Below are 21,983 nucleotides of genomic sequence, written 5' to 3'. Positions count from 1 at the left end.
GAGATTAAGAGATATGAATCTTTATCTGATAAAGGGAAGTTTTAACTATTTTTAGATTAAGATTAGAATTAGATTTGAAATTAATGGATATTATTTAGTATAGTAAAGTAAAAAGTTAGAATGATATGTAGAGATAAGTAAGTAATAGACTTTGTTATTGGGTTGGAAAGTTGTTGGAAGTCCCAGAAAAAGGGGGGGAGGGAAAGGGTGGGGGAATATAGATATTAAGGTTTCAATAGATGTTATTTGTAAACTATGCTCACCTAATAATTTTTTAAAAAAAAGTTTTATTTATGATCTGAACACCCACAGCACAAAGAAAATTCAGAAATTCAGATCAGTTTCTGATTCAATGTTGTATAACTTTTATTTCAAGTGGGCATACAAGGTCATTCACTACTTGACTATTTCTGATGACTTGTACCAAGAGTGCTATAGTTTATTGCTTTTTTATTTGGCCATGATGGGTTGTTACTGTTTCAGTTAGTGATGTCCCTGGAGTACAAGATTAGGGGGGGATTCAGTAATGCCTTTGAGCCCCTTACGAGCTGAGCCTCGAACTGTCTATGCTCAGGCCCAGTTTAACGCGTACTCAACCTGAGAATATCCCCGTCCCTTTCCTACCCAAGCTAGCGATGGGTAGAAATTGCACCGGAGCCTCCATGATGTCCTGTAGGCTGTCCAGCAACAGTCATCTCCCTCATTGTTCCTAGGAGCCCCTGATGTCACACACCAGTCTCCAGCACCAACTGTCTGTTTCCCCCAGAGCACAATTAAATTGGGACAAACTTAAACTTTTTAAATTAGTCATTCCAAATCATGTGCACACGGGTTTCCATATCACTAGATACGACTACAAAATTTCATTTTTTGTGCAGCATGTGGGCTTTAGATTATGTATTTTTGTGAGAATTTGACCCACTTAATAAACCAACATAATACACAATATTAAAAAAACTTGTTCCAGTCCAGCAAGGGCATTCTTATGAAGACTGTCCTCCTTTTCCCCCACCCTCATCCGAGCAATGTGAGGGAAACCCTCTGTGTACCACAACCAAGAAGGCACCTCCAGTATCCTTTGCGGGATCTCAGCTGCCCACACACTAGTGAACATGTGGCTGCTGCTGTTAATTGACAATAGTAATCATTCCCTAAGAAGGGAGCAGACTTTCCCATCCCTTCTGATGGGTGATCAGCATGCGTCTGTTAGGTGAAGAAATACTTGTACGCAGCATAATATAACCAAGAATCGCTGGAGAGAGTTTTAATAACTCTTATATAACCCAAGCTTTTTTAAACACAAAAATCACACATGCCTAACTCCCAGTGCAAATATCTAAACCCAAACACTTTTATTTACTTTTAAAAGTACAAGATCAGAAACCTTGACAAAAATCTTTTAAACATTATTGTTTTCCTATGAAAAGGCTCCGTTCATAGCCTAGATGGAGTTGCAGCCTGCCCTCTAGTGGCAGTCTCAGCTCTCTGAACTACATCTGAAACGCCGCATACAAACAGGCAAAATTGGTGGCGCAAAGAAGGAGCATAAAAGGGGGTAGTCCAGACACGTGCTAGTTTGGAAGCTGAACTCCAATGGTTTAAGAAGAGAACAGGAACAAGCATCAAGGAGACATAAGCCGCAATCCTATGCACATTTAATGGGAAACAAGTTCCACTTGATATAACTGGACTGACTTCTGAGTAAGTATACACAAGGTTGTGCTCTAAGATTGCAATCCTATATGAACTTGCTTGACAGTAAATATCATTTAATATAATGAAACTTACTTTCAGCAAAATGGAACGGAACTCCAGTGGCACCTTAAAGACTAATATTTATTTCAGCATAAGCACTCATGAGACAGAGCTCACTTCACCAGATGCATGGAGTGTACATTCACTGGAGATACAGGGTGAACATTGATAGCATTTATACATATCCTACGAATGTACACCACAGACATCTGATGAAGTGACCACTAACTTATGAAAGCTTATGCTGGGATGCATTTTGTTAGTCCTTAAGATGCCACTGGATGTCTAATCTTACTTCTAATAAAAACAAGCTTAGGATTGTGCTGCAAGCCTGCAATTTTATGCATTCTGACTGGGAGTAAGTCCCATTGAATTCAGTGGAACCTGCGTCTGAATTAATATGCATAGGACCAGCTTGCATATCTGTAGCAATAAAGATGGTGGAATTGCACAACTTACATTTACTAATGTGATACTATACAGTTCACCCTCCAAAGATGCTGTTTTTTCTAGGAGAACTGATCTCTGTAGTCTGGAGATCACCTGTAATTCTAAGAGAACTACAGGCAATACCTGAAGATTGGTAACTCTAGCCAATCCTTATCTTTAAAACAAAACCATGAGGGTTTTGGTGACATTTGCTCAGATGCTAAACGTTACTTGTTTTAATCCTTATTTTTTAAAAATATTTTTCTGCAAACCTGAGGATTACTCCTGGTCCAAAGAAATGGAGACCCTAGCCCTGAGCACCCCCACAGGATTTTTTTAATTCTCTTGCTGGTTATGAACTCGCTTCTCAAAACACAGAAGTAGTGGCCAGGGGCCAGTGTGATGCACATACTACTCCACATCTATTAAGAATCACATTCCTCTGGAGCTTTGTGGTGGAAGCGCTAGCAAGCAAGAAACCTGAATTTCATCCTTTTTATAGTGCTTGTGTTTTGGCAGCAGGGAAGTCAGCTGCAGATAAGATAATGGGGAAAAGTCAAGCCTTTGGGCTTGTCTCACTAGTAGAGATGGGCAGGAACCAAAATATGAACCAAAAATCGTGACAAACCCCAGGCCGGTTTGTGGTTCGTGAACCAAAGGTTCGTCAGATCCCATTACTGACAAACCACCACAAATTTTAGGCTGGTTCGTTTGGTTCATTTTTCAGTTCATCACTGCAGATAGTCTGGCGCCGATCAATCAGTTTCCTAGGCAACAGGGGATGGACTTCCTGCAGACCTTCTGCAGACCTGGAAGTGACCTTCTGCTGACCCAGAAGTGGTGATTTGCCGGCCCGGAAGTGACATTTTTACAAACCAAAATGAACCGATTCGTGAAAGTTCGTGGTGCGTTTTTTTTCTGGTTTATGCCCATCTCTATTCACTAGATAATGTCTGCTTTAAGACCAGATTGGTACCACACTATCTGCTAAACACTTAGAAATTTCATGTTGCCATTGGATAACCACTCCTAGTATTAGTTTCTGGGCTATTTTCTCAAAGATGGTTCTGAAAGTTATAATGGACATGCCTGGATCAAAGAGTCGTGCTTGAGGAAGGCAGCTTCCTCACCTCCTCAGTAAGCAATAATTAAAGCAAAAAGGTAGGGAAAGGATACAAGCTCATACAGAGTACAGAAATATGCAAACAGTCTTCTAAGACAGAACATTCTGGGATCAGGCTCACAAATGCACACTCACTTGATTTCTGCCAGGTGAATGTGTGAACTAACTCCATGGCTCAGGAATGTTTGAGGTGATGAGGGTTTCATCTGTAGTTCTATGCAGTTCACATATATGCAATTCACCTTGCCGTGTGGCAGGCATCAAGCAATGAACACTGTATGTTTACTAGCCCATAGCTGGAAGGACAAAAGGGCTGCCCACAAACTTTGGCAAAAGAACAGTAAAAGTTCTTTTAAAACAGTAAAATAGGCATTGTGCCTATTTAAGAGAAACGTTTCTCTTCCCCAGGCATACTGCTAGGAAACCAATAGTGCTTGCCTGCCATCTGCGGGTTTAACATAGGAAGTGCAACTGTGTGTCCCGAAGGCCAAAGGAGTCTCAGTCCATCTGTTGGCCCATTAATCGCAATTAGTATTTCCCAGTGGGTGGGCTGAAAGCATAGCACCTAGTATCTCACAGCAATGACTCATGGGGGTCTGTGTCGCTAAAAGCAAGGGCAATTCATCCAATAGTGCTATGCAGTGTGGTTCACCATTAATAGCATTAGCTGCATGGAGCTCCACATACATGCAAATAGTTTCTGACAGCTCTCATTCCACTAACATCAACGTGTCCAATTTGGGCTTGACTGAGCGCTTTAGACCAGGCTCAGATTCTGGACTCAGTCTGCCTGAAGAGGATGTCTTTCACAAAGGTCACAACGGAGAGAATATTTACCCAGGTGTACCTAGTCATCATTTCGGGGAGGGGGGAGCCTAGATGGCTATGCCTATGAATGCCCCTTAACACAGACTATTCTGTCCCACTCTGGAACTCCAGCATACGGTGTTTGGTAGGGTTTAACTCCTACCACTGCCTCCTCTGCAGAGGACGGATCATGCCCCCATCTCATTAAACACCTGGTTATTTGAAGATGGGTGGTGATGGACACACAAGTGGTGTCCTAAAGGTTGGGCACCACCACCTCTTCCTAAAGAAGCAGAGTGCTGTCTTCATGTTGGCTGCATATTAAAGACTGACAGGAAGCTCACCAAGCTGAGCAAACTGGCAATGTTCTGATAAGTAAAACAGAGACATAAAATATGGAGACCCAGATGAATACTATGATGTAGATTAGGATGTGGGGGTTGTGTGTGTCTTACCAGGAAGAAAAAGACTATCACATGGAAGGACAAAAGGAATGAAAAGCTCAGCAGACAAAAATTATACAAGATGCAGAATTTGGAGGGAGTGGGACAGTCAAAGCTATGTCAAAGCACATCAACCATCATATACCTGCCCTTGTTCCAAAGAGCCCATCTCACCTGTCTGTAGGTGCAGATGATGATTTCCCGCAGGTGATAATGCATGGGTGTCATTGTCTCGCTCACCATATCCAATGCCATGTCCACCTCCTTCTTCATCCGGTGTCCTTCTGGCAATATCTGAACTACTTTCATCACCACCTGACAAACAACAGCAATAGCACAACTTATATGAAATGAAACCTTCCTGCTTAGAACCCACATGAGGGCTAACTATGGAGTAGATGAACATTTATTCCGTGGGAATATTTTGTACTTCTCGTTTGTGCTAGATTTTGAGTCCCATGAAATTCTTTTGGGAACTGTTTTATTTAATTGGAAACAAGAAAATTTAAGTACCAAAAAAACAAAAAAAAACCAATACTCATGTAATATATTTTATTAAAACAGAAGGTATTGTTTCCCTCAAAGACCACTTAGGACATTACATTCCTCTTCCTAAAAATATACCTAGGCAGAAACAACCTAAAAGCCAGAACATCTCACATCAACAAGGTGAAATACATGTACAAAACTCCAAAGCTTCCAGAACATTATCTGGGTGCACACCCACCATATATGTAACGGTTCAGACATTAAAGACACATTTATAATATGTGAGCAGGAAGAATGTTGGATGTAGCCCCAGGTCTATGTACTCTCCCAACATCTGCACCGATAATCTTTGCTTTGTGATTCTTTGAGGTATCATCTCTGGCCTTCCCCATTCTGCTCCAAACCACAATGTGAGGGAACGCACGGCAGCTCACTGCTCCCAATTGCCCAGTCCTACTTAAAGGTTATGGGAAGCCTGAAGGCTAATGGCTGGTGCAGAAAAGTGGCAGGAACTGCAGCCAGTGGCACAGTCACAAAAGACCAAGCACACCCTCAGCTGGGATTGTGGCCCGCATTATTTGCAAAGGTTACGGTTTCCTAAAGACTGCTTCAGAAGCACTGCCTTAGGAATAGTGAGCTCATGAAATTTAACCAGAAGATGTTGCAAAGGAAACGCTACCACTCACCTCAAACTCCCCTTTCGTGTACTTGGCATCGGGCACACTCACAATTTCGTCCTCAATTATCTGAGGAATTCCCTACAACAAGAATTAGATTTTTAAGCTATGCAGGAGATAGGTTAACAGTGCCACCAAGTGATGAGTTCTAACAGACAACTGGAAGCCCTTTCAAGGAAGACCCAGCCCCGACAACCTCCCTCAAATGGACAAAAAGAGGTACCTCCCTTGTTGGTGTTCATGGGGAAAGAGGCTCTGCAAAGAATGTGATGCCTTATTTACTGAGGGTTTCAAAGGTTAAGCTTCAGTCTTTGGAAAGCCAGAAGGCGCTTCACGACAAGGGATATGAGCTCTGCATACTGGGTGCTAAATCCCTGAGAACATCTCCCAAGAGTAACCCCAGAATCACTCCCTCTGAGAACTCCACCCTTTGCTGCATGGAATACCCCTTTCTGCGTTAGTACATACATTGACATGCCAGAGCACAAGGACTGCAATAACCATGGCAGCTGTGGTTCTTCCACGCCCGCTATGACAATTGAAAACAAAAGCTGTACAGGAGTCCTCGGCCAGAGCGCCTTTCATTACATTCAGAAGCTGATCAAAATCCTAGAGATGGAAAATAAAAAGCAGCAAGTGAGAAGAGAGGTCGTAAATCGAGAGAGCACAGGGGCACCAGCTTTTCTGAGGAGTCTTTCATTTCCTGGGTTAACTCAACTGAACTACAAGCCACGAGTTCTAACTGGAGACTGCACATTATGAAGCTGTTATTGTTGCAGCATGAACAAATACTTCAAAGCGCACCGTGGTTGCCCCAAAAAGAGACAAACTGCATGCCTTTCAAAATGCAACACCCTGTAGGTTTAGGACATAAAGAGCAAGCAAATATAGCAAGACCAGTTCCTAAAACAGAGTCCTATCTACAATGCCGCCTCTGAGCTATATATGGTTCAATTATTTTACCAAGTGCCTTGGTTCTTCCTTTAATACACAATTACTTTGAGGTGGGGGTGGGGAAACAGACGCCACTGGAATTGCAATTATATATGTAATCCTGGAGAGGTATATCAAGAGCCAAAGATCTTCACCACGGTTGCAGCCTTCAGGAGAAGAGACAAAACACTGGAGAGCCAGTGCATGCTCCATGTCTCCATGGGCCACACAACATTTTATCTCAACCGCACGATTCAGCTTCAAAAGAATTTCCATGTTCTTTTTTTAATTAAAAAAATGTTTCTTGCCCTTAAAGTGGCAAGCAAACCTTTGCAACCATGTATTCAATGCCTCATATAGTCTTAGAAATCAGAGGGCCAACTGAATATGATTTCCAGTCATCAATGCCACATCCGTTGCATCCTCCTGGTAGTTCTGGAGGCAAAATTTACCCATTCCTTCTGGCCCATGTTCCTCTGGGGTATATCCAACTGATGTACTCATAAGTAGCAGGACTTGCCCCACTTCTTCCTCTTGCCACAGTGCAATGAGCCCCCTGAAATCTTGTTCCTGGGGTTCAGGGGACCCACAGGAACAGCATAAGGGGCAAAGTAAGGAGAAATCAGCAGAAATCACTCCCCACTTTTCCACAAACAGAAATAATCTCTGAGAGCTAAACTACAAGGGATGAATTAAACAAGGACGCTCACGTGAAGGGAGATGAAATGTTAGCCGGGAAGCTGAGTTTTAAAAGACAGATTGGAAGGCTTTGTCATTTTCCCTTCTCTACAGAGCCAGCAAAGATCACTCCTCAGAGGGTTAATTTCCTCTTCACCTTCCAAAGGCTCCGTCAGTTTCACCTTCCCTTCTAGGAGACAAAGAGGAAATAAACTTTCTGAGGAATGATCTTTGCTGCTCTGTAGAGAGGGGAAATTGACAGAGCCTTTTGATCTGTCTTTTAAAACTTGGCTTCCTGGCTAACATTTCGACTCCTCGTCCTCGTGTAATTTGTCTCTTGTAGTTTAGCTCTCTCATATGACACTCAAACTAGACTAGACGCTAGACACGAAAACAGCATGCGTCAGTTTCCTGCAAGTTTTGATGGGTTTTGACGGGAAATGTAGGCGTCCTGTCTGACTGCTGCCCGCCCTGCACTTGCTTCACCCGCCCTGCACCTGCCACCTTCCTTCAAGTGGAGGGGCAAGAGCTCCAGGGCCTCACCTCGTCTGCAACATGAAGCAGCATGTGGACTGGCTCCCTGGCTCCCTCCCATGCCTGGGTGCTGGATGAGCAAGTGAGATGGGTGGGAGGGAAAGAGGGACAACTGCGGCTGTTCCCTCCGGGCTTCTTCTCCAGCGGTGGGGAGTGGCACTCGGCTGTCACTGCTGAGGAGCCAGCCAGCATCACCAACCCCTCTCCACAGCCAGTACCTGGTGGGCTGACCCACTGCCCCGTTTTCCACCCCACCTGGACCCACATGGCATGCTGCTTCACCCACCCCACGCCTGCTTTGGCTGGTCCCGGCACCATCCCAGAAGGGTGCTCTCCCAGCCCAGGCTGGGAGGAGGGGGGCGTGCAGGGCCACTGCACCTTCCTGGGCATGAGGCTTTGGTATGGCACCAGGCGCCCTTCTTCCACCAAGGTGACAGTGGAGTGGAGAATGGGGCAGTGGGTCAGCCTGCCAGATGCCGGATGAGGAGGGGGATGGGTGATGCCAACTGGCTCCTCCTCAGCAGCGACAGCTGAGCACCGCTCCCCACCACTGGAGAAGAAGCCCAGAGGGAACAGCCATAGTTCTCCCTCCCCCCCCCCCCCCATCTCGCTTGCTCATCCAGCGCCCAGGTGGCTGGAAGGCAGAATGCATGGGAAGGAGCCAGGGAGCCAGTCCACATGCTGCTCCGTGGTTGGGGAGCTCCGCAATGTGGGCGAGGCAAGGCGAGGCCCCGGAGCTCTCGCCCCTCCGCTTGAAGAAAAGCGGAAGGCAGCAGGCACAGGGTGGGTGAAGCAAGTGCGGGCGGGCGGCAGTCAGACGAGACACCTACATTTCCTGTCAAAACTTGTGGGAAACTGATACATGCCATTTTTGTGTCTGGCGTCTCATCTAGATTGACTGTAAGACTCTTAAGTGCTGGGCATATTTTCCGGGGCATGCAGGACTGCCTATGGATTCACAGTCTAGCTCAGCAGAAGCGCCTCCCCTGCAGTGCCTTCCACATTGGCGGCAATTGCAGAAGTCACTTTGCAAGTGGCCATCCTTACACAAACTGCAGCAGCCATCTGTCCACATGCCCATGTGGAGACACCTTTCCAAGCCCACTGACAGCCCTTCCGATTACATGTTTAGCCTATCCTTCTTCCATAGAACTCAAGACAACATGCATGGCTCCTCCTTTCCTCTTTTAATCTTACAGCAACCCAATGAAGTAGGATAAAACTGACTAGCCCAAGATGACTGAGAGTTTTGTGTAAAAGTGGAGATTTCAACAACAACAACAACAACAACAACAGATTTATATACCACCCTTCAGGACAACTTAATGTCAGAGCAGTTTACAAAGTATGTTATTATTATCCCCCAACAAAACATCCTGTGAGTTGGGTGGGGCTGAGAGAGCTCCTAGAAGCTGTGACTGACCCAAGGTCACCCAGATGGCTTCAAGTGGAGGAGTGGGGAATCAAACCCGGTTCTCAAGATTAGAGTCTCACACTCTTAAACACTACACCAAACTGGCTCTCACCAAACTGAACACAGGTTTCTCCAGCCACATTAACAACTACACCATACGGGCTTTCACCAGTGACAACATGGGACCCACCAGAACCTCAACCAGGCCAAATTCAAAGAAGAAAGTAATAGTTTCCTACATTATTGCTGCCTAACCAACTGGACTCCAAAGGCACAAAAGCCCCATCACAGAACTGGTTTAGGATCAACCTAGAAAAGCTCAGGTGGGATTTTGCAGAAGGGCTTACCTGTTCTTTGGGGCCACAGAAGTCTGGAATGGGGATCCGTTTGTACACTAGTCCTTGACGGGTACTCTTGTGCTGGTTAAATATCTCTTGCATAGTCAGGCACGTCTTAAACTTCTTCATCTGCTTCTCCTGTTCCAGATAAACCTCAAGCCAATTCTGGGACTTGAGAATCTCATTCTTGAAAATGGATTCCAGTTTCTAAAGAAGAGACACACAGCATATTTTATTTTATTTTATTTAGTTTCACTTATAGTCAACCTTTCACACTAGGATTCAAGGCAGATTACAACTAGGGTTGCCAGCTTCCAGGTGGGACCTGAAATTCTCCTGGAATTACAACTTTTGACATCTTTGGATGGAGGACTCTATGGAATCACATCTCTTCTAAGCTCCTTCCCCAAACTCTGCCCTCCCCAGGGTCTACCCCCAAATCTCCAGGAATTTCCCAACTCAGAGATGGCAACCCTAATTACAAGTATGATAAACTATTCACTTAATCAATAAGCCTATCAAAACATCATTTGAAAAGATTCTGAGAGGAAAGATTCCTATTAAAACAAAGCTATTTGGGGGGAGGCAATGGCAAACCACCCCGTAAAATGTCTGCCAAGAAAACGTTGTGATGCGACATCCTCCCATGGGTCAGTAATGACATGGTGCTTGCACAGGGAGGATTCTGTAAAACAGCAAGCAATTTACAAAATATAACAATGTCTGATAATAACAGTAAAGATTTGTAGTAAAATGACATAATCCAATGGGGCTGGGATTGAAGAACTGCAAGAAAAAAACTCATCACCCTTAATGGAAGCATGCAATTAAGCCCCATCCTACACACCACTCTCTCTTCAGGACCAACAGATTCTCAGACCAGACTGAAACGTTAGTTGTTATTGCTGGCACATGGCTGGCAAAATACTTCCAAGATATGAACACACCAAGGACCACTGTAAGCTCCTTTGCAGTGATTAACGAACAAACATTTTTCATTTTAAATTATATATGGTCAAAAGTGGAAAATTCCCCCATAGCCAGGAATATTCTGTGCTCCTTCAAACTCTATACATTGGTTTAAACTTGCTGAACTTTGGAGAGAAGTAGTTACTGTCCATTCCAAAATGCCTGCCATTCACACAAAAGTAATACTGGGGGCCACTTCTAGTCAACACACAATCAAGATCCCTTCTTGGTTCCATCAAGCCACAATGGCCTCATGGAGACTTCAGGACCACGGGGCTTTCAAGGCAAGAAATGAACAGAGATGGTTCAACAGTGCCTTCCTCTCCATAGTAGCCCATCTTCCTTTGTGATCTCCCACCCAAGTACGAAAAACAGGGTTTCTCACCTGTAACTGTTGATCGTCGAGTCTCTTCTGTGCAGACACACATTGGGACTGCGCAGGCGCAGGCCAGCCGCGGAGAAGATTCTTTTAGCTTCTAGAATTGTGACGGGGACGTTCGGGCCCACCGCGCATGCGCGCCGGTGTTCCCGCCAATTTTGAAAGTACAAGTACCCGAACGTCCCCGGCATTCCCTCAGTTCACCTGAGCCGCCGGAGAAACAATTGAGTAAACCAAGCACTCACAGCGGGGCAGGTGGGAGGGAATGTGTGTCTGCACAGAAGAGACTCGACGATCAACAGTTACAGGTGAGAAACCCTGTTTATCGTCGTCGTCCTTCTGTGCAGCCCCACATTGGGAGAATAGCTAGCATCTCACCAATGGGGGCGGGTGTGAGTGTCTATGTGAACAAAGAATGCAGAACAGCCGTGCCAACAGCGGATTCACGGCGTGCATTCACGTCTACAGAATAATGTTTAATGAAAGTGTCAGCGGTAGACCACGTTGCAGCTTGGCAGACGTCCTGGAGCGGCACTCCTCGCAGGAAGGCAGCAGAGGCAGCTTGTGCTCGAGTAGAATGAGCAGTAATCAACAACGGGCACCGGACTCCAGCTTGCTGATAACAAAGTTTAATTGCAGACACAATCCAGCGAGAGATGGACTGGGCAGAAGCTGGCGAGCCCTTGCGAGGGCCAGAGTAACACAAGAACAGGGCAGGAGACTTCCTGAAACACTTGGTGCGATGTAAATAAAACAATAAAGCACGTTTCACATCCAATGTGTGTAGAGTACGTTCCTCTGGGGAAGAGGGTGTAGGAAAAAAGGAAGGAAGGACCACCTTTTGACGCAGGTGAAATTTGGAAACCACCTTGGGCAGGAACTGCATACTAGTGTGAAGCATGACCGTACCGGGGAAGAACTGCAGGAAGGGGGGGTCACACCTCAGAGCAGACAACTCCCCTACCCGCCTGGAGGAAGTGACTGCTACCAAAAAGGCCACCTTCTGCGTGAGCAGAGGCAAGGGACAGGTAGACAGGGGCTCAAAAGGGGAGAGCATCAGACGGGAGAGCACCAGGGTCAGGCTCCACTGAGGAATAGGATGGGCCCTAGGAGGAAAGGACTTTAAGAGGCCCTTTAGGAACTGTTTGGACAGCCAATGTGCAAACACAGTCCTCCCATCAATCTGCTCATGGAAGGCAGAGATAGCAGCCATGTGCACCTTAACACTGGAGAACGCCAGGCCTTGGGAGCACAGGTCCAGGAGGTAGTCCAGAATGACAGGCAGCGGGCAAGTGAAAGGGGATACCCCTTTGGGGGCTAACCACCTAGAGAAACGTGACCACTTCCTCTGGTAGGACAACCTGGTAGACGGTTTACGGGCATTCAAGATCACGTTAAGCACCCTAGCAGAGAGGTCTAGTCTGGGGCGCAGAGGAGCCAGGCAGTCAGATTTAGCACTGCCACATCGTGATGCCACACCCCGTCCCTGACTAGCAGGTCTGGGGCGTGCGGCAGTGGGAGACATCGCCCCTGTGACAGGGAGAGTAAAAGGGGGAACCAATCCTGGCGAGGCCACCGAGGGGCAATCAGGATACAATGGGTTCGGAAGGCCCTGATCCTGGAGAGGACCTTGTGAAGGAGTGGGAAGGGCGGGAAGGCATAAAAGAGCCCTGGAGACCAGGGTATCTGGAAGGCATCCCCCAGGGAGCGACGGCCAATCCCGGCCCGGGAGCAGAACAGGGGAGCCTGTGTGTTGTGGGCTGTGGCGAAGAGGTCGACGAGCGGGGTGCCCCACATGCGGAAAACCACGTGGAGGTAAGCCCTGTTGAGGGACCACTCGTGTTGGGGCAAAAACACCCTGCTCAGCGTGTCTGCTGCTGTGTTGCTCTCCCCAGCAATATGAACGGCCTTGGGCAGGACGTTGTTGGTAATGGCCCAGTTCCAGAGCGTAGTCGCTTCCCTGCAGAGCTTGAGCGAGACCGTTCCTCCCTGCTTGTTGAGATAGTAACAGGCCGTGGTATTGTCCGACAGGACCTGCACCCTCTTGTTCCGAATGACATCTGCAAAAGAAGCAAGGGAGTAACGGATCGCTCTAAGCTCTAAGAGGTTAATGTGCATGTTCACCTCAAGGGAGGACCAAACACCTTGAGCAGACAGTTGCCCACAATGCCCCCCCCAGCCTAGATTGGAAGCGTCCGTAAAGACGGTGACCTCCGGCAGAAAGGGACCAAAAGGACAACCCTTGGACAAATTCTCAGGGACAGTCCACCATACAAAGGACCGCTGTATCACCCTCGGGATGGAAAACCCACGGTGTTGGCTCATAGTGAGGGGGTTGAAAACCCGAACAAACCAGTTTTGCAGAGGTCGCATGTGCAGGCGTGCAAAACACACCACCCCTGTGGAGGAGGCCATGAGGCCCAACAAGGTTTGAATCAGGAGGGCAGTTTGGAACCGGTTATGCACGAAGTGGCGGGCCAGGGAGGACAGCCTGTGCAAGCGGTCCAGGGGTAGACAAGCCCGGCCCAGCAGAGAGTCAAAGTGAACCCCGATGAACCTAATGCTCGTACCTGGGGACAAAACAGACTTCCCCAAATTAACCACTAGCCCCAGTCCGTCTAGCACGGACAAGGTGAGGGCGATAGAGGCCCGGAGGGAATCAGAGGAGGGACCCACCAGGAGCCAATCATCCAAATATGGATAGACAAAACAGCCACTAGACCGTAAATGTGCCACCACGGTGGCCATACATTTAGTGAACACCCTGGGCGCCGAGGCCAGGCCAAAGGGCAAGGCCGTGTACTCATAGACAGCGCCTCCACAGGCAAAACGGAGATATTTCCTGTGGCCCTCAAAGATGGAAATGTGGAAGTAGGCGTCTTTGAGATCCAAAATGGCCATCCAGACGCCTGACTCCAAGAGCTCCAATACTCGTGACAGAGTAAGCATCCTAAACTTTTCCACCCTCAAGTAAGTATTAAGGGTCCGAAGGTCCAAAATGGGACGAGACCCCCCATCTTTCTTATCCACAAGAAAGTATCTCGAGTAAAACCCCCAAGGGGAAGTAGAGACATCGACCACCCGGACAGCACCTTTGTTAACCAGCTCCAAAACATTATTTTGTAAAACAACATTACAACAAGAAGCACAACGAGGGGGGTGCGAAAGAGGGGGTGCAGTGGTGAACGATAACTTATAACCACGGGCCACAATAGAGAGGACCCAGGTATCGGTAGTAATGAGTTGCCAATGGGGCAAGAAAGGCCGTAGCCTGTCCAAGAACAAGACAGCAACAGCGTCCTTGGAGGCCAACGGGGAAGCGTCCTGGCGTAGTCAGAAGACCGAGGGCTTCTGCGCCGAAGTCGAGGCCTTGGGCGAGGGAGGCTGCTGTCGTCCCTTGGACCGGCCGGAGCGTCTCGAAGAGTGGCGCTGCTGGCCAGAGTAGGAACGGTGGCCATAGGATTGGCCAGAGAAGTACCTTCCTTGGCGCTGTTGGAACTGCTGGTAGGGGGACTGATAGGACCGGAACTTGCCGTACCGATATCTCGGACCCGACTGTGGAACCGAAGGCGCAACCCCGAGGGACTTGGCCGTCTGCTGGTTCTTCTTCATGAGAGAAAGGGACTCATCCGTTTTCTCTGAGAAGAGCTGGGGACCCTCAAACGGGAAATCCTCGACCTTGGCCTTCTTCTCGGGGGGCAAGGCTGTAGATCGAAGCCAGGCGTGCCGACACAAGAGCACGGAGGATGCCATCGCACGTGCAGCAGAGTCGGCGGCGTCCTTGCCAGCTGTCATCTGTTGTTTTGACAACCGGAAAGCCTCAGCCTGGAGAGCCTTGACCAAGTTACGGCGATCGTCGGGAAGGTCAGAGAGGTAGGAGGATAGTCGCTTCCACAAGAAGAGATTGTAGGAGCCCATTATCACTTGGAAATTGGCGATACGGAACCCCAGGGAAGCCGAAGAATACACCTTCCGACCAATGCCATCTAGCTTCCTGCCCTCCCGATCCGACGGAGCAGAAGAGGAACCGCGTCGGAACCGAGCTTGACCCTCCTCGGCCACGATGGAAGAGGGTTTCGGATGGGTGAAGAGGTAAGGGCAATCCTCCTGCTTGAGCCGATAATATTTCTCGACCTTCTTGGCCGTAGGCGGAACGGAAGCAGGGGTCTGCCAGAGCGCGAGGGCATTGTCGACGAGATCCTCGACAGGGGGGAACGCCACCGAGGCAGGAGAGCCAGAGTACAGCGGCTCCAGCAGCTTGCTCTTGGGTTTTGAGGTGGAAGAGGCGACATCCAGCTCCAGTGCCGCGGCCATCCGGACCAGCTGCTCCGCGAACACTCTGTAGTCGTCATTAGGAGACGACGAACGGAGCTCCCCCACAGCATCATCAGGGGAAGGGTCGGAAGCCGCGTCCGAGGAGTACTCTGACGGAGACGCCAGGCCCTCTTCATCCTCGGAGTCGGAGAAAGCCGCCGGGGTCTGCGTCGGAACCGAAGGGCGTTCCGTCGGAACCGAGGTACAAGGCTCGGGAGCCGAAAGATGGCGATGTGGCCGAGCGGCAGGCGGAGCAAGTGGCAGAGTCGACGGCGCCGGAACCGAGGTCAAGGGCGCCGATGGGCCAGGCAGGAAGGGGGCGGACTGTTGGATCCAAGCCACGAAATCTTGCCAGGAGGCCACGTTCCCAAAGCCCGGGACAGGCTGCCAAGGAGGTAGAGCAGCAGGCACCGGAACGGATCGGTGAAACGGCGCCGGAACCGACATGACTGGCTGCGACGGAACGGAGACCTCCGACGGGACCGGAGCAGATGGCAGGGAGCGTTCAAACTCTTGGAACGGTTCCGAAAAACAAGGGAACGATTCATAGTCGTCCGGAACCACCGGAGGAGGCGTACGAGGAGGCGACGGGGTGTGCAGGAGACTCCTGACGTCCTCAGCAGGAGGGGCCGATCTGGGAGGCGAACCAGCCAACGATGTCGGGGCCGGCGATAAAGCACGGCTCTTGGACTTCGACCTGGCCTTTGCCTTTTTTGGCGGGGGCTCCGAAGAAGCCTCAGTGGCCAAAGGTTTCGAAGAAGGCTTCGAAGAAGCGCGTTTCTTCACCTTCCGACTGGACGGAGCACTCACGGAACCGGAGGCAGTCGAACCCTCCGGAACGGGCGGCCCCGTCGGATCCGAGGGGAGCGGTTCCGGCGACTTACGTGGAGCCGGCGAGGCAGCGACAGAGCTGGGCCTGCTCCCAGACGATCCAGAAGGTTTGGGCGGCAGAAGGTTGGCGTCCCAAAGGAAGGCTCGGAGCCTGGCCTTGCGGTCGTTCCGCGCCTTCGGGGTGAAGGCCATGCAGAACTTACAGCGCTCCACGACGTGCCCCTCGCCCAAACAGATAAGGCACAGGTCATGACCGTCTGAGTGGGTCATTTTAGTGCCACATTGCTGGCATTTCTTAAACAGAGAGGATTGGGACATGGTGGAGGCGTTTCCCAGAGATGAAGGAGGAAACGATAACTCACAAGCGAAGAAAAAGTCCGAAGACACGAGCGATAGCTAAAGAACCTTTTCAAACGGCGGCGAAAAAGGAACTGAGGGAATGCCGGGGACGTTCGGGTACTTGTACTTTCAAAATTGGCGGGAACACCGGCGCGCATGCGCGGTGGGCCCGAACGTCCCCGTCACAATTCTAGAAGCTAAAAGAATCTTCTCCGCGGCTGGCCTGCGCCTGCGCAGTCCCAATGTGGGGCTGCACAGAAGGACGACGACGATCTGTGGCTGACTCTGCTTAGCTTCTAAGCTAAGAGATCTGGCTAGTCTGGGCTATTACGATACCGACAACCCCTTTAGCAGTTCAGAAATCTGTCGGTAGTAGTCAGACTCTACCACAAGGAAGGGTTAAAGGAAGGTTAAAACAGTATCAGAGCACTCACCTCTAGCTGTTCAGGTGATGTTACGGGCACTGTTACCTGTTGTTCCAAGTTGCCAACCTCCCGAAGAGTATAAGTTTGCTCGTTTCCTTCCAGAACCACTTCTTCACGAAGATTAACCCACAAAATGTGTGAATACTTCCTCTTTGCATCAGTCAGGTAGTTTAAGACACTTCCAATAGCCTACATAGAAATGGTGGCACACAATCATGGCCGCATTACAAAAAGAAATCACCTTATTGGCCCTATGCTTACAGAGGAAGCTGTGACTGTCAATAGTTTTTTATGAGCATCTCCAAACATTAGGATTTTGGATCCAGGGGGGTGGAGGGTGGGATGCACAGTTCTCTTCGGAGATTCTACATCAACTTGATTCCTGGGATGTTATACTTTATTACAGCAGCAAGAGTACTTTATGCACAAAAGTGGAAAACTACAACATTGCCTACAGTGGAGGAATAGTTGACAAAAGTTTTGGAGTTTGTGTTAATGGCAAAATTTACTGCATTAATTAGAGAAAGGACATTAGTTAACTTTTTGACTGAATGGAAACCATTAATAGACTTTTTGCATGAAATGGATAACAAGGATTTGATGACATCTGGATTTATGGATTAAGAAACATGGACAATAGAAAAAAGAGGGGTTTTGTGACTAACTTAGAGTAAGTGGGACTCTAGAAATGATACATACTTGTTGCGGAGAAAATCTGAACTCAACTTGTAGTGTAATTTAGCGGGGGGGGGTTGTTTTCTTTTTTCTTTTCCTCTTAATTTTATAGATATATGTATTGTTAGTGTGCTATGTTTAGAATTGTGTGTTTTTTCTTGTTCTCTATGTTTGTTGTTTATTGTGTTGTGGTGTGTAGTTTATAGTTTAAATAAAGAAAAAAATAACAAAATAAAACCTTGATTCCTGGGATGTGTCAGTATAATGATTCGTTTTCTTTCTGTGGCTGTGGTTATTAGGAAATGGGGGAAAAACTGAAAAGCTTAAGGACAAATATGCTGTAGCTTCCAAAAGGCAGAGCTAGTTTAAGGGAAATGCAAGGTTCCCAACCTCCTGTTTGTCTCTTGCTGATATGAAGCGGCCGGATATTCGTCAGGAAGAATCAGCAGGAATGAGAGAGGTGCTTAAACCATCTCTCGCTTCATTCTCCCCCTCAAGATATTTCTGAGATCCCCCTCTTGCCCCTCCCAACAGCTGGCCTTTAAAACTTACAAAGGTTTGGCTAGGGGGAGCCCTTACAGGGGTAAACTGACACTTAAAGGACACCCCGCTCCTCACCTGCCGATCCTCTTCTGCAAGTGCAGTCATGTTGTTTCAGTAAACACAGTTTTGAGACCCAGTATTTTACGAAATCCCACGCATTCATACCCTACCCTAATACTGGCTCAACACAACAGTTTCCAACACTTGTACTGAGAGCTATCCCTCCATTCCCTCAAACGGAGCCAATGAGGAGGAGGCTTAGAGGAGTGTTGTTTGTTTATTAAGGGCTCCCCTCCCTCCCCAGGCTTTTCCCCCAGCACAGCCATACAAAATAAAACAAGAAGAGCAGGCTCCAGTCACTCATTCGCCATTGCTTCTTCCAGATTAGGCTTTGGTTATGGTCAATCTACTTGAGGAAGCATTTCCTTGAGTAAACCTCTCAGGGAAGAACTGGGGGGGGGGGGAGATGCAGGTCTCTGAAAGAAGTAGAAGGAGATGGGGCTGAGACATAAAAGGGTGGTGGAAGAACTGGCTAAGACAAAGATAGTATCTCTTTACTAGCATTCCAGCACCCTCAAGGGCCAAAGTCAGCCACAAACAGAACACTTCAAACAACGCTTAGCAATGACTGTTTCCAGAAAGCAACATCCCTATGAGAGTTTTTAAAAGACAACAGTTTTCATATTGTTATTATTTGTTCCAGTGGATTCCATGATGCACAACTGTAGGATATTTGGAAACCACAACAACATCGCTAAAAGGAGGAGGAATCTAAATTTTCTTGAGAATAGCTTCCATTTTCTCTTTGGGTTCATTGCTCCCTTTCCCTCACTCTCTAGAATTTGCACAGTATACTTGATTACCTTGGAATTCGGCTGTGCCATCCCATACACAGGCATCTTGGGGACCCTCCGGAAATTGGCCACGCTCATCTCTTTGACGGTGCTGAGCACATCTGGAGAAAACCGTTCATCCACCACCTTAATCAGAGGTGAAAACACCAAAGACTGTAGCCACAAATTAGGGCAACTAGCTATTGCTTATTCTTGTGCCAGCAAGGCTTCCGCAAGTTATCTCAGCAAGCATTCCCTGCTTTAATAAAACTTCCATGGGAAAGATGACAGCTTTCACTAGTAGCCTCCTTCTAAAGGAATAAGAAGCCTCAAGGGCCTCAGGTCATCTGAGTGATATTCTAGTAAGAGTACCACAAGGCATGTTTAGATGCAAAAGATTTGTTTGATTACAACAGCTGTCCAGTTATGGAACACGGACACAATAGAGATATACAAACACAACGTTTGATAGAAAAACACATCTCCTACAAGTACAATCCTTACAGGAGAATACAAAATCTGAGCTATTGCCAAAATTACTCTGTCTAAGAGACTAGATGAAAAAAGCAGACCAATAAGGAAAGTATCTCGATCAGACTGAGAAAGGTAACGGGAATGCTTCATGATCCGTTCTGAAGTCGAGCCAATTCATTCCGTTAACTTACCAGCACTCGTGCTCCCTTAGTTATGTGCTCCCCCGTGACTGTATGCTCTGACAGGTTCATGTTTGCCTGCAGCCTATACAGCTCGGGATGCCGACACATCCATCTGCTGAAATCGAGAGCAAAGGCCAGGGGATACTGCCGGTCAGGAAGAAAAAAAGACAGGGACAGGGATGGTTTCAGGAACAGGCTTGTGACCTTAAATACTGCACACATCACAAATAGCCTAAACAGAGAAATGCATTATTGTTGACAAGGACACTGAATGGCGTTACATTTGTATTACTGAACACAACAAGCCACCCTATTATTAGACCAGGCCATAGCACCAGAAGTAAACCAAAATATGCTGAATGACACACACACAACTTACTGTTATATCTGTCAGTTTTTGTGGAAGCAAATGCAGTGAAGTGTCCAGGGGGGGATTGCTGATTTGACAGCTGGACAAAGGTTTCTTCTTGTTGGACCTCCGGATCTTCAAACTGTATACTGCTTTTTTTATACTAATCTTAAAAGCTTAACACTCCACTTCAGCCAGCAACAGATGTACCAACTCCACAGACAGAACAATGTACTTCTCAGAACACAGGGCTGCCGTCCATACAAGTAGCCCTGTTTGAAGTCCTCAGCTCCCCAAATAGATCTACTTCAGCATACCCTATGCTACGGCATTGCTAGTGTGCCCTACTCCACATCATTGGCTGCATTTGACAAAGAAGGGGCACCCAAACCTGAAGAATTTTTAGAGGGTAGGGCTTCGTATAAAAAAGAAAAAGCCAGACCCAGACATAAAATGTGAATCATAATGACAGTGCTAAGATGCTGCTGCTGCTGCTTCGCTGGATGCAACATGTATGAATTGTTCCAAGATAGAACCCTCATCTGCAAAAACTGCCACTGCAGTCTTCAGTTCTGGCAAAAAACTCTCTGCAATATACAGTCATATCACCATCACCAGATTAAAAAGGTGTCTCACAAACCTCTGGAGTCATTAAATGCCTGGAGGAGTCTCTTCCAGTAGCTGTAGTGTCTGGACCTTATTAATCTCATCACTCAGGCTAGTAAAATGCTACTTGCCAAGAGCAAATAATTTCATCCAGATAACCTTGACAAATATAGTTTCTTTTACCTTCTTGTAGACCACACCTGACAAACCTGCACAGTTTTAACTTGGTAAATTAGTAACATTTTGTGGAAGTATTTTCAAGGCTGTCACAAATGATCAGAGGGCCTTGTTGGTTTTACAACACTCCCCGAAAGAACTAAGCATCTTCAGATTCCTCCTCCCCAAAGGATGGCCAGGATGAGGAGGCAGAATGTGCATTCTTCGCTAGCAGCTCTGGGAAGGGAGCTCACCTGTTCATGAAGGTAATAGTTGAAAGCAATCAAGTAGAAATAGCGCTCCAGGCTCTGCAATGTCCTCTGAAGGAAATACTCTTTGGTGCTGTTTCCCTGCAATGCACGAAAACAAGAAGGGATACAGCCACTTAGGAATACACCACCAGGAAGCCTTTTCAGCTAGCAAGTTGCACAATGACTATACAGTGGAAAAACTATATAAATCTTTTGCCACTTAAGAGAGTGAAAACACTCAGAGCTATGTGTTTTCTTTTTCAAAAAAATTCAAATTCTGCTTCAAGAATGGAGTCCCACAACTTTGATAATGTATGCACTTTTGAGTATGTTCTTAGTGTTCTTCTGCACATCAACAAAGAGGGCAATGAATCTCTACCCCATGTCCATTACAAAATTGCTTTTTTAAACAGTGGATTTCAAGCTGAATTATAGACTCAATATTGGTTTCTCTTCTTATGTTTTGTGACACAGACATGGGGAATGCAAAAAACCCAAAGACACAACAGCTTTCCACTGAGAATCCAGTTTCTGTCTGCAGTTTCACAAGCCCGTTTGTCATCCCAGTAAATAACGTTTGCTGAAGCCTTCTCATCAGAAACCATCTTAGGGACAATGCTTTGTCATAACAGCATCTCAATTTCCTTCTGACTACCATGGTCATTTCTGAACCTGCACTAAACTCAGCTTTCAAACTTCCAAGGATGCATTTTGTGTTTCCAACATTGAAAAAAATGTTTTAGGTACACACAAAGCACTTCAAGAACATTTAGAATGAAAAATCATTTAGAATGAAAAAATCTAGCTGTGGGAGGGTTCCCCTTCCCATTTTTATCCCATCCTCCCTCCTCCCAATAAGAGTCTCTCTACATGAGACATCTGACATGTGAAGTACACATGTTGGGAGATGCAATGGTAGCTGGGAAAACAGGGTTAGCATACCTGTAACTTATGTTCATCGAGTTCTTCTGTGCTGACACACATGGGACTGCGCAGGCGCAGGCCAGCCGCCGGAGAATTTTCTAGAGCTTCCATGG

At 47.3% G+C, this 21,983-nt stretch overlaps 1 protein-coding gene across 3 annotated transcripts in view; it reads right to left on the bottom strand.

The window, feature by feature from the left end:
- PALD1 (phosphatase domain containing paladin 1) overlaps nt 1-21,983 on the bottom strand; it is a 157,116-nt gene that overhangs the window by 49,126 nt on the left and 86,007 nt on the right. For 2 of the 3 annotated variants that reach the window (XM_054984134.1, XM_054984137.1), the window contains exons 11-18: nt 20,950-21,045; nt 19,594-19,728; nt 18,959-19,075; nt 16,887-17,066; nt 9,630-9,827; nt 6,192-6,332; nt 5,733-5,804; nt 4,732-4,872 (exon numbers count right to left, since the gene is read on the bottom strand). In XM_054984134.1, coding sequence (XP_054840109.1) covers nt 4,732-4,872; nt 5,733-5,804; nt 6,192-6,332; nt 9,630-9,827; nt 16,887-17,066; nt 18,959-19,075; nt 19,594-19,728; nt 20,950-21,045 — 1,080 coding nt within the window. The remainder of the gene's footprint in view (nt 1-4,731; nt 4,873-5,732; nt 5,805-6,191; nt 6,333-9,629; nt 9,828-16,886; nt 17,067-18,958; nt 19,076-19,593; nt 19,729-20,949; nt 21,046-21,983) is intronic. The other variant, XM_054984135.1, reaches the window with a different exon arrangement.

This window comes from Eublepharis macularius, chromosome 6, assembly GCF_028583425.1.
Source record: "Eublepharis macularius isolate TG4126 chromosome 6, MPM_Emac_v1.0, whole genome shotgun sequence".
Classification (NCBI taxonomy): Eukaryota; Metazoa; Chordata; class Lepidosauria; order Squamata; family Eublepharidae; genus Eublepharis; species Eublepharis macularius.
Note: the sequence above shows the minus strand (reverse complement) of the source record. Positions and strands in the feature narration are given on the sequence as shown.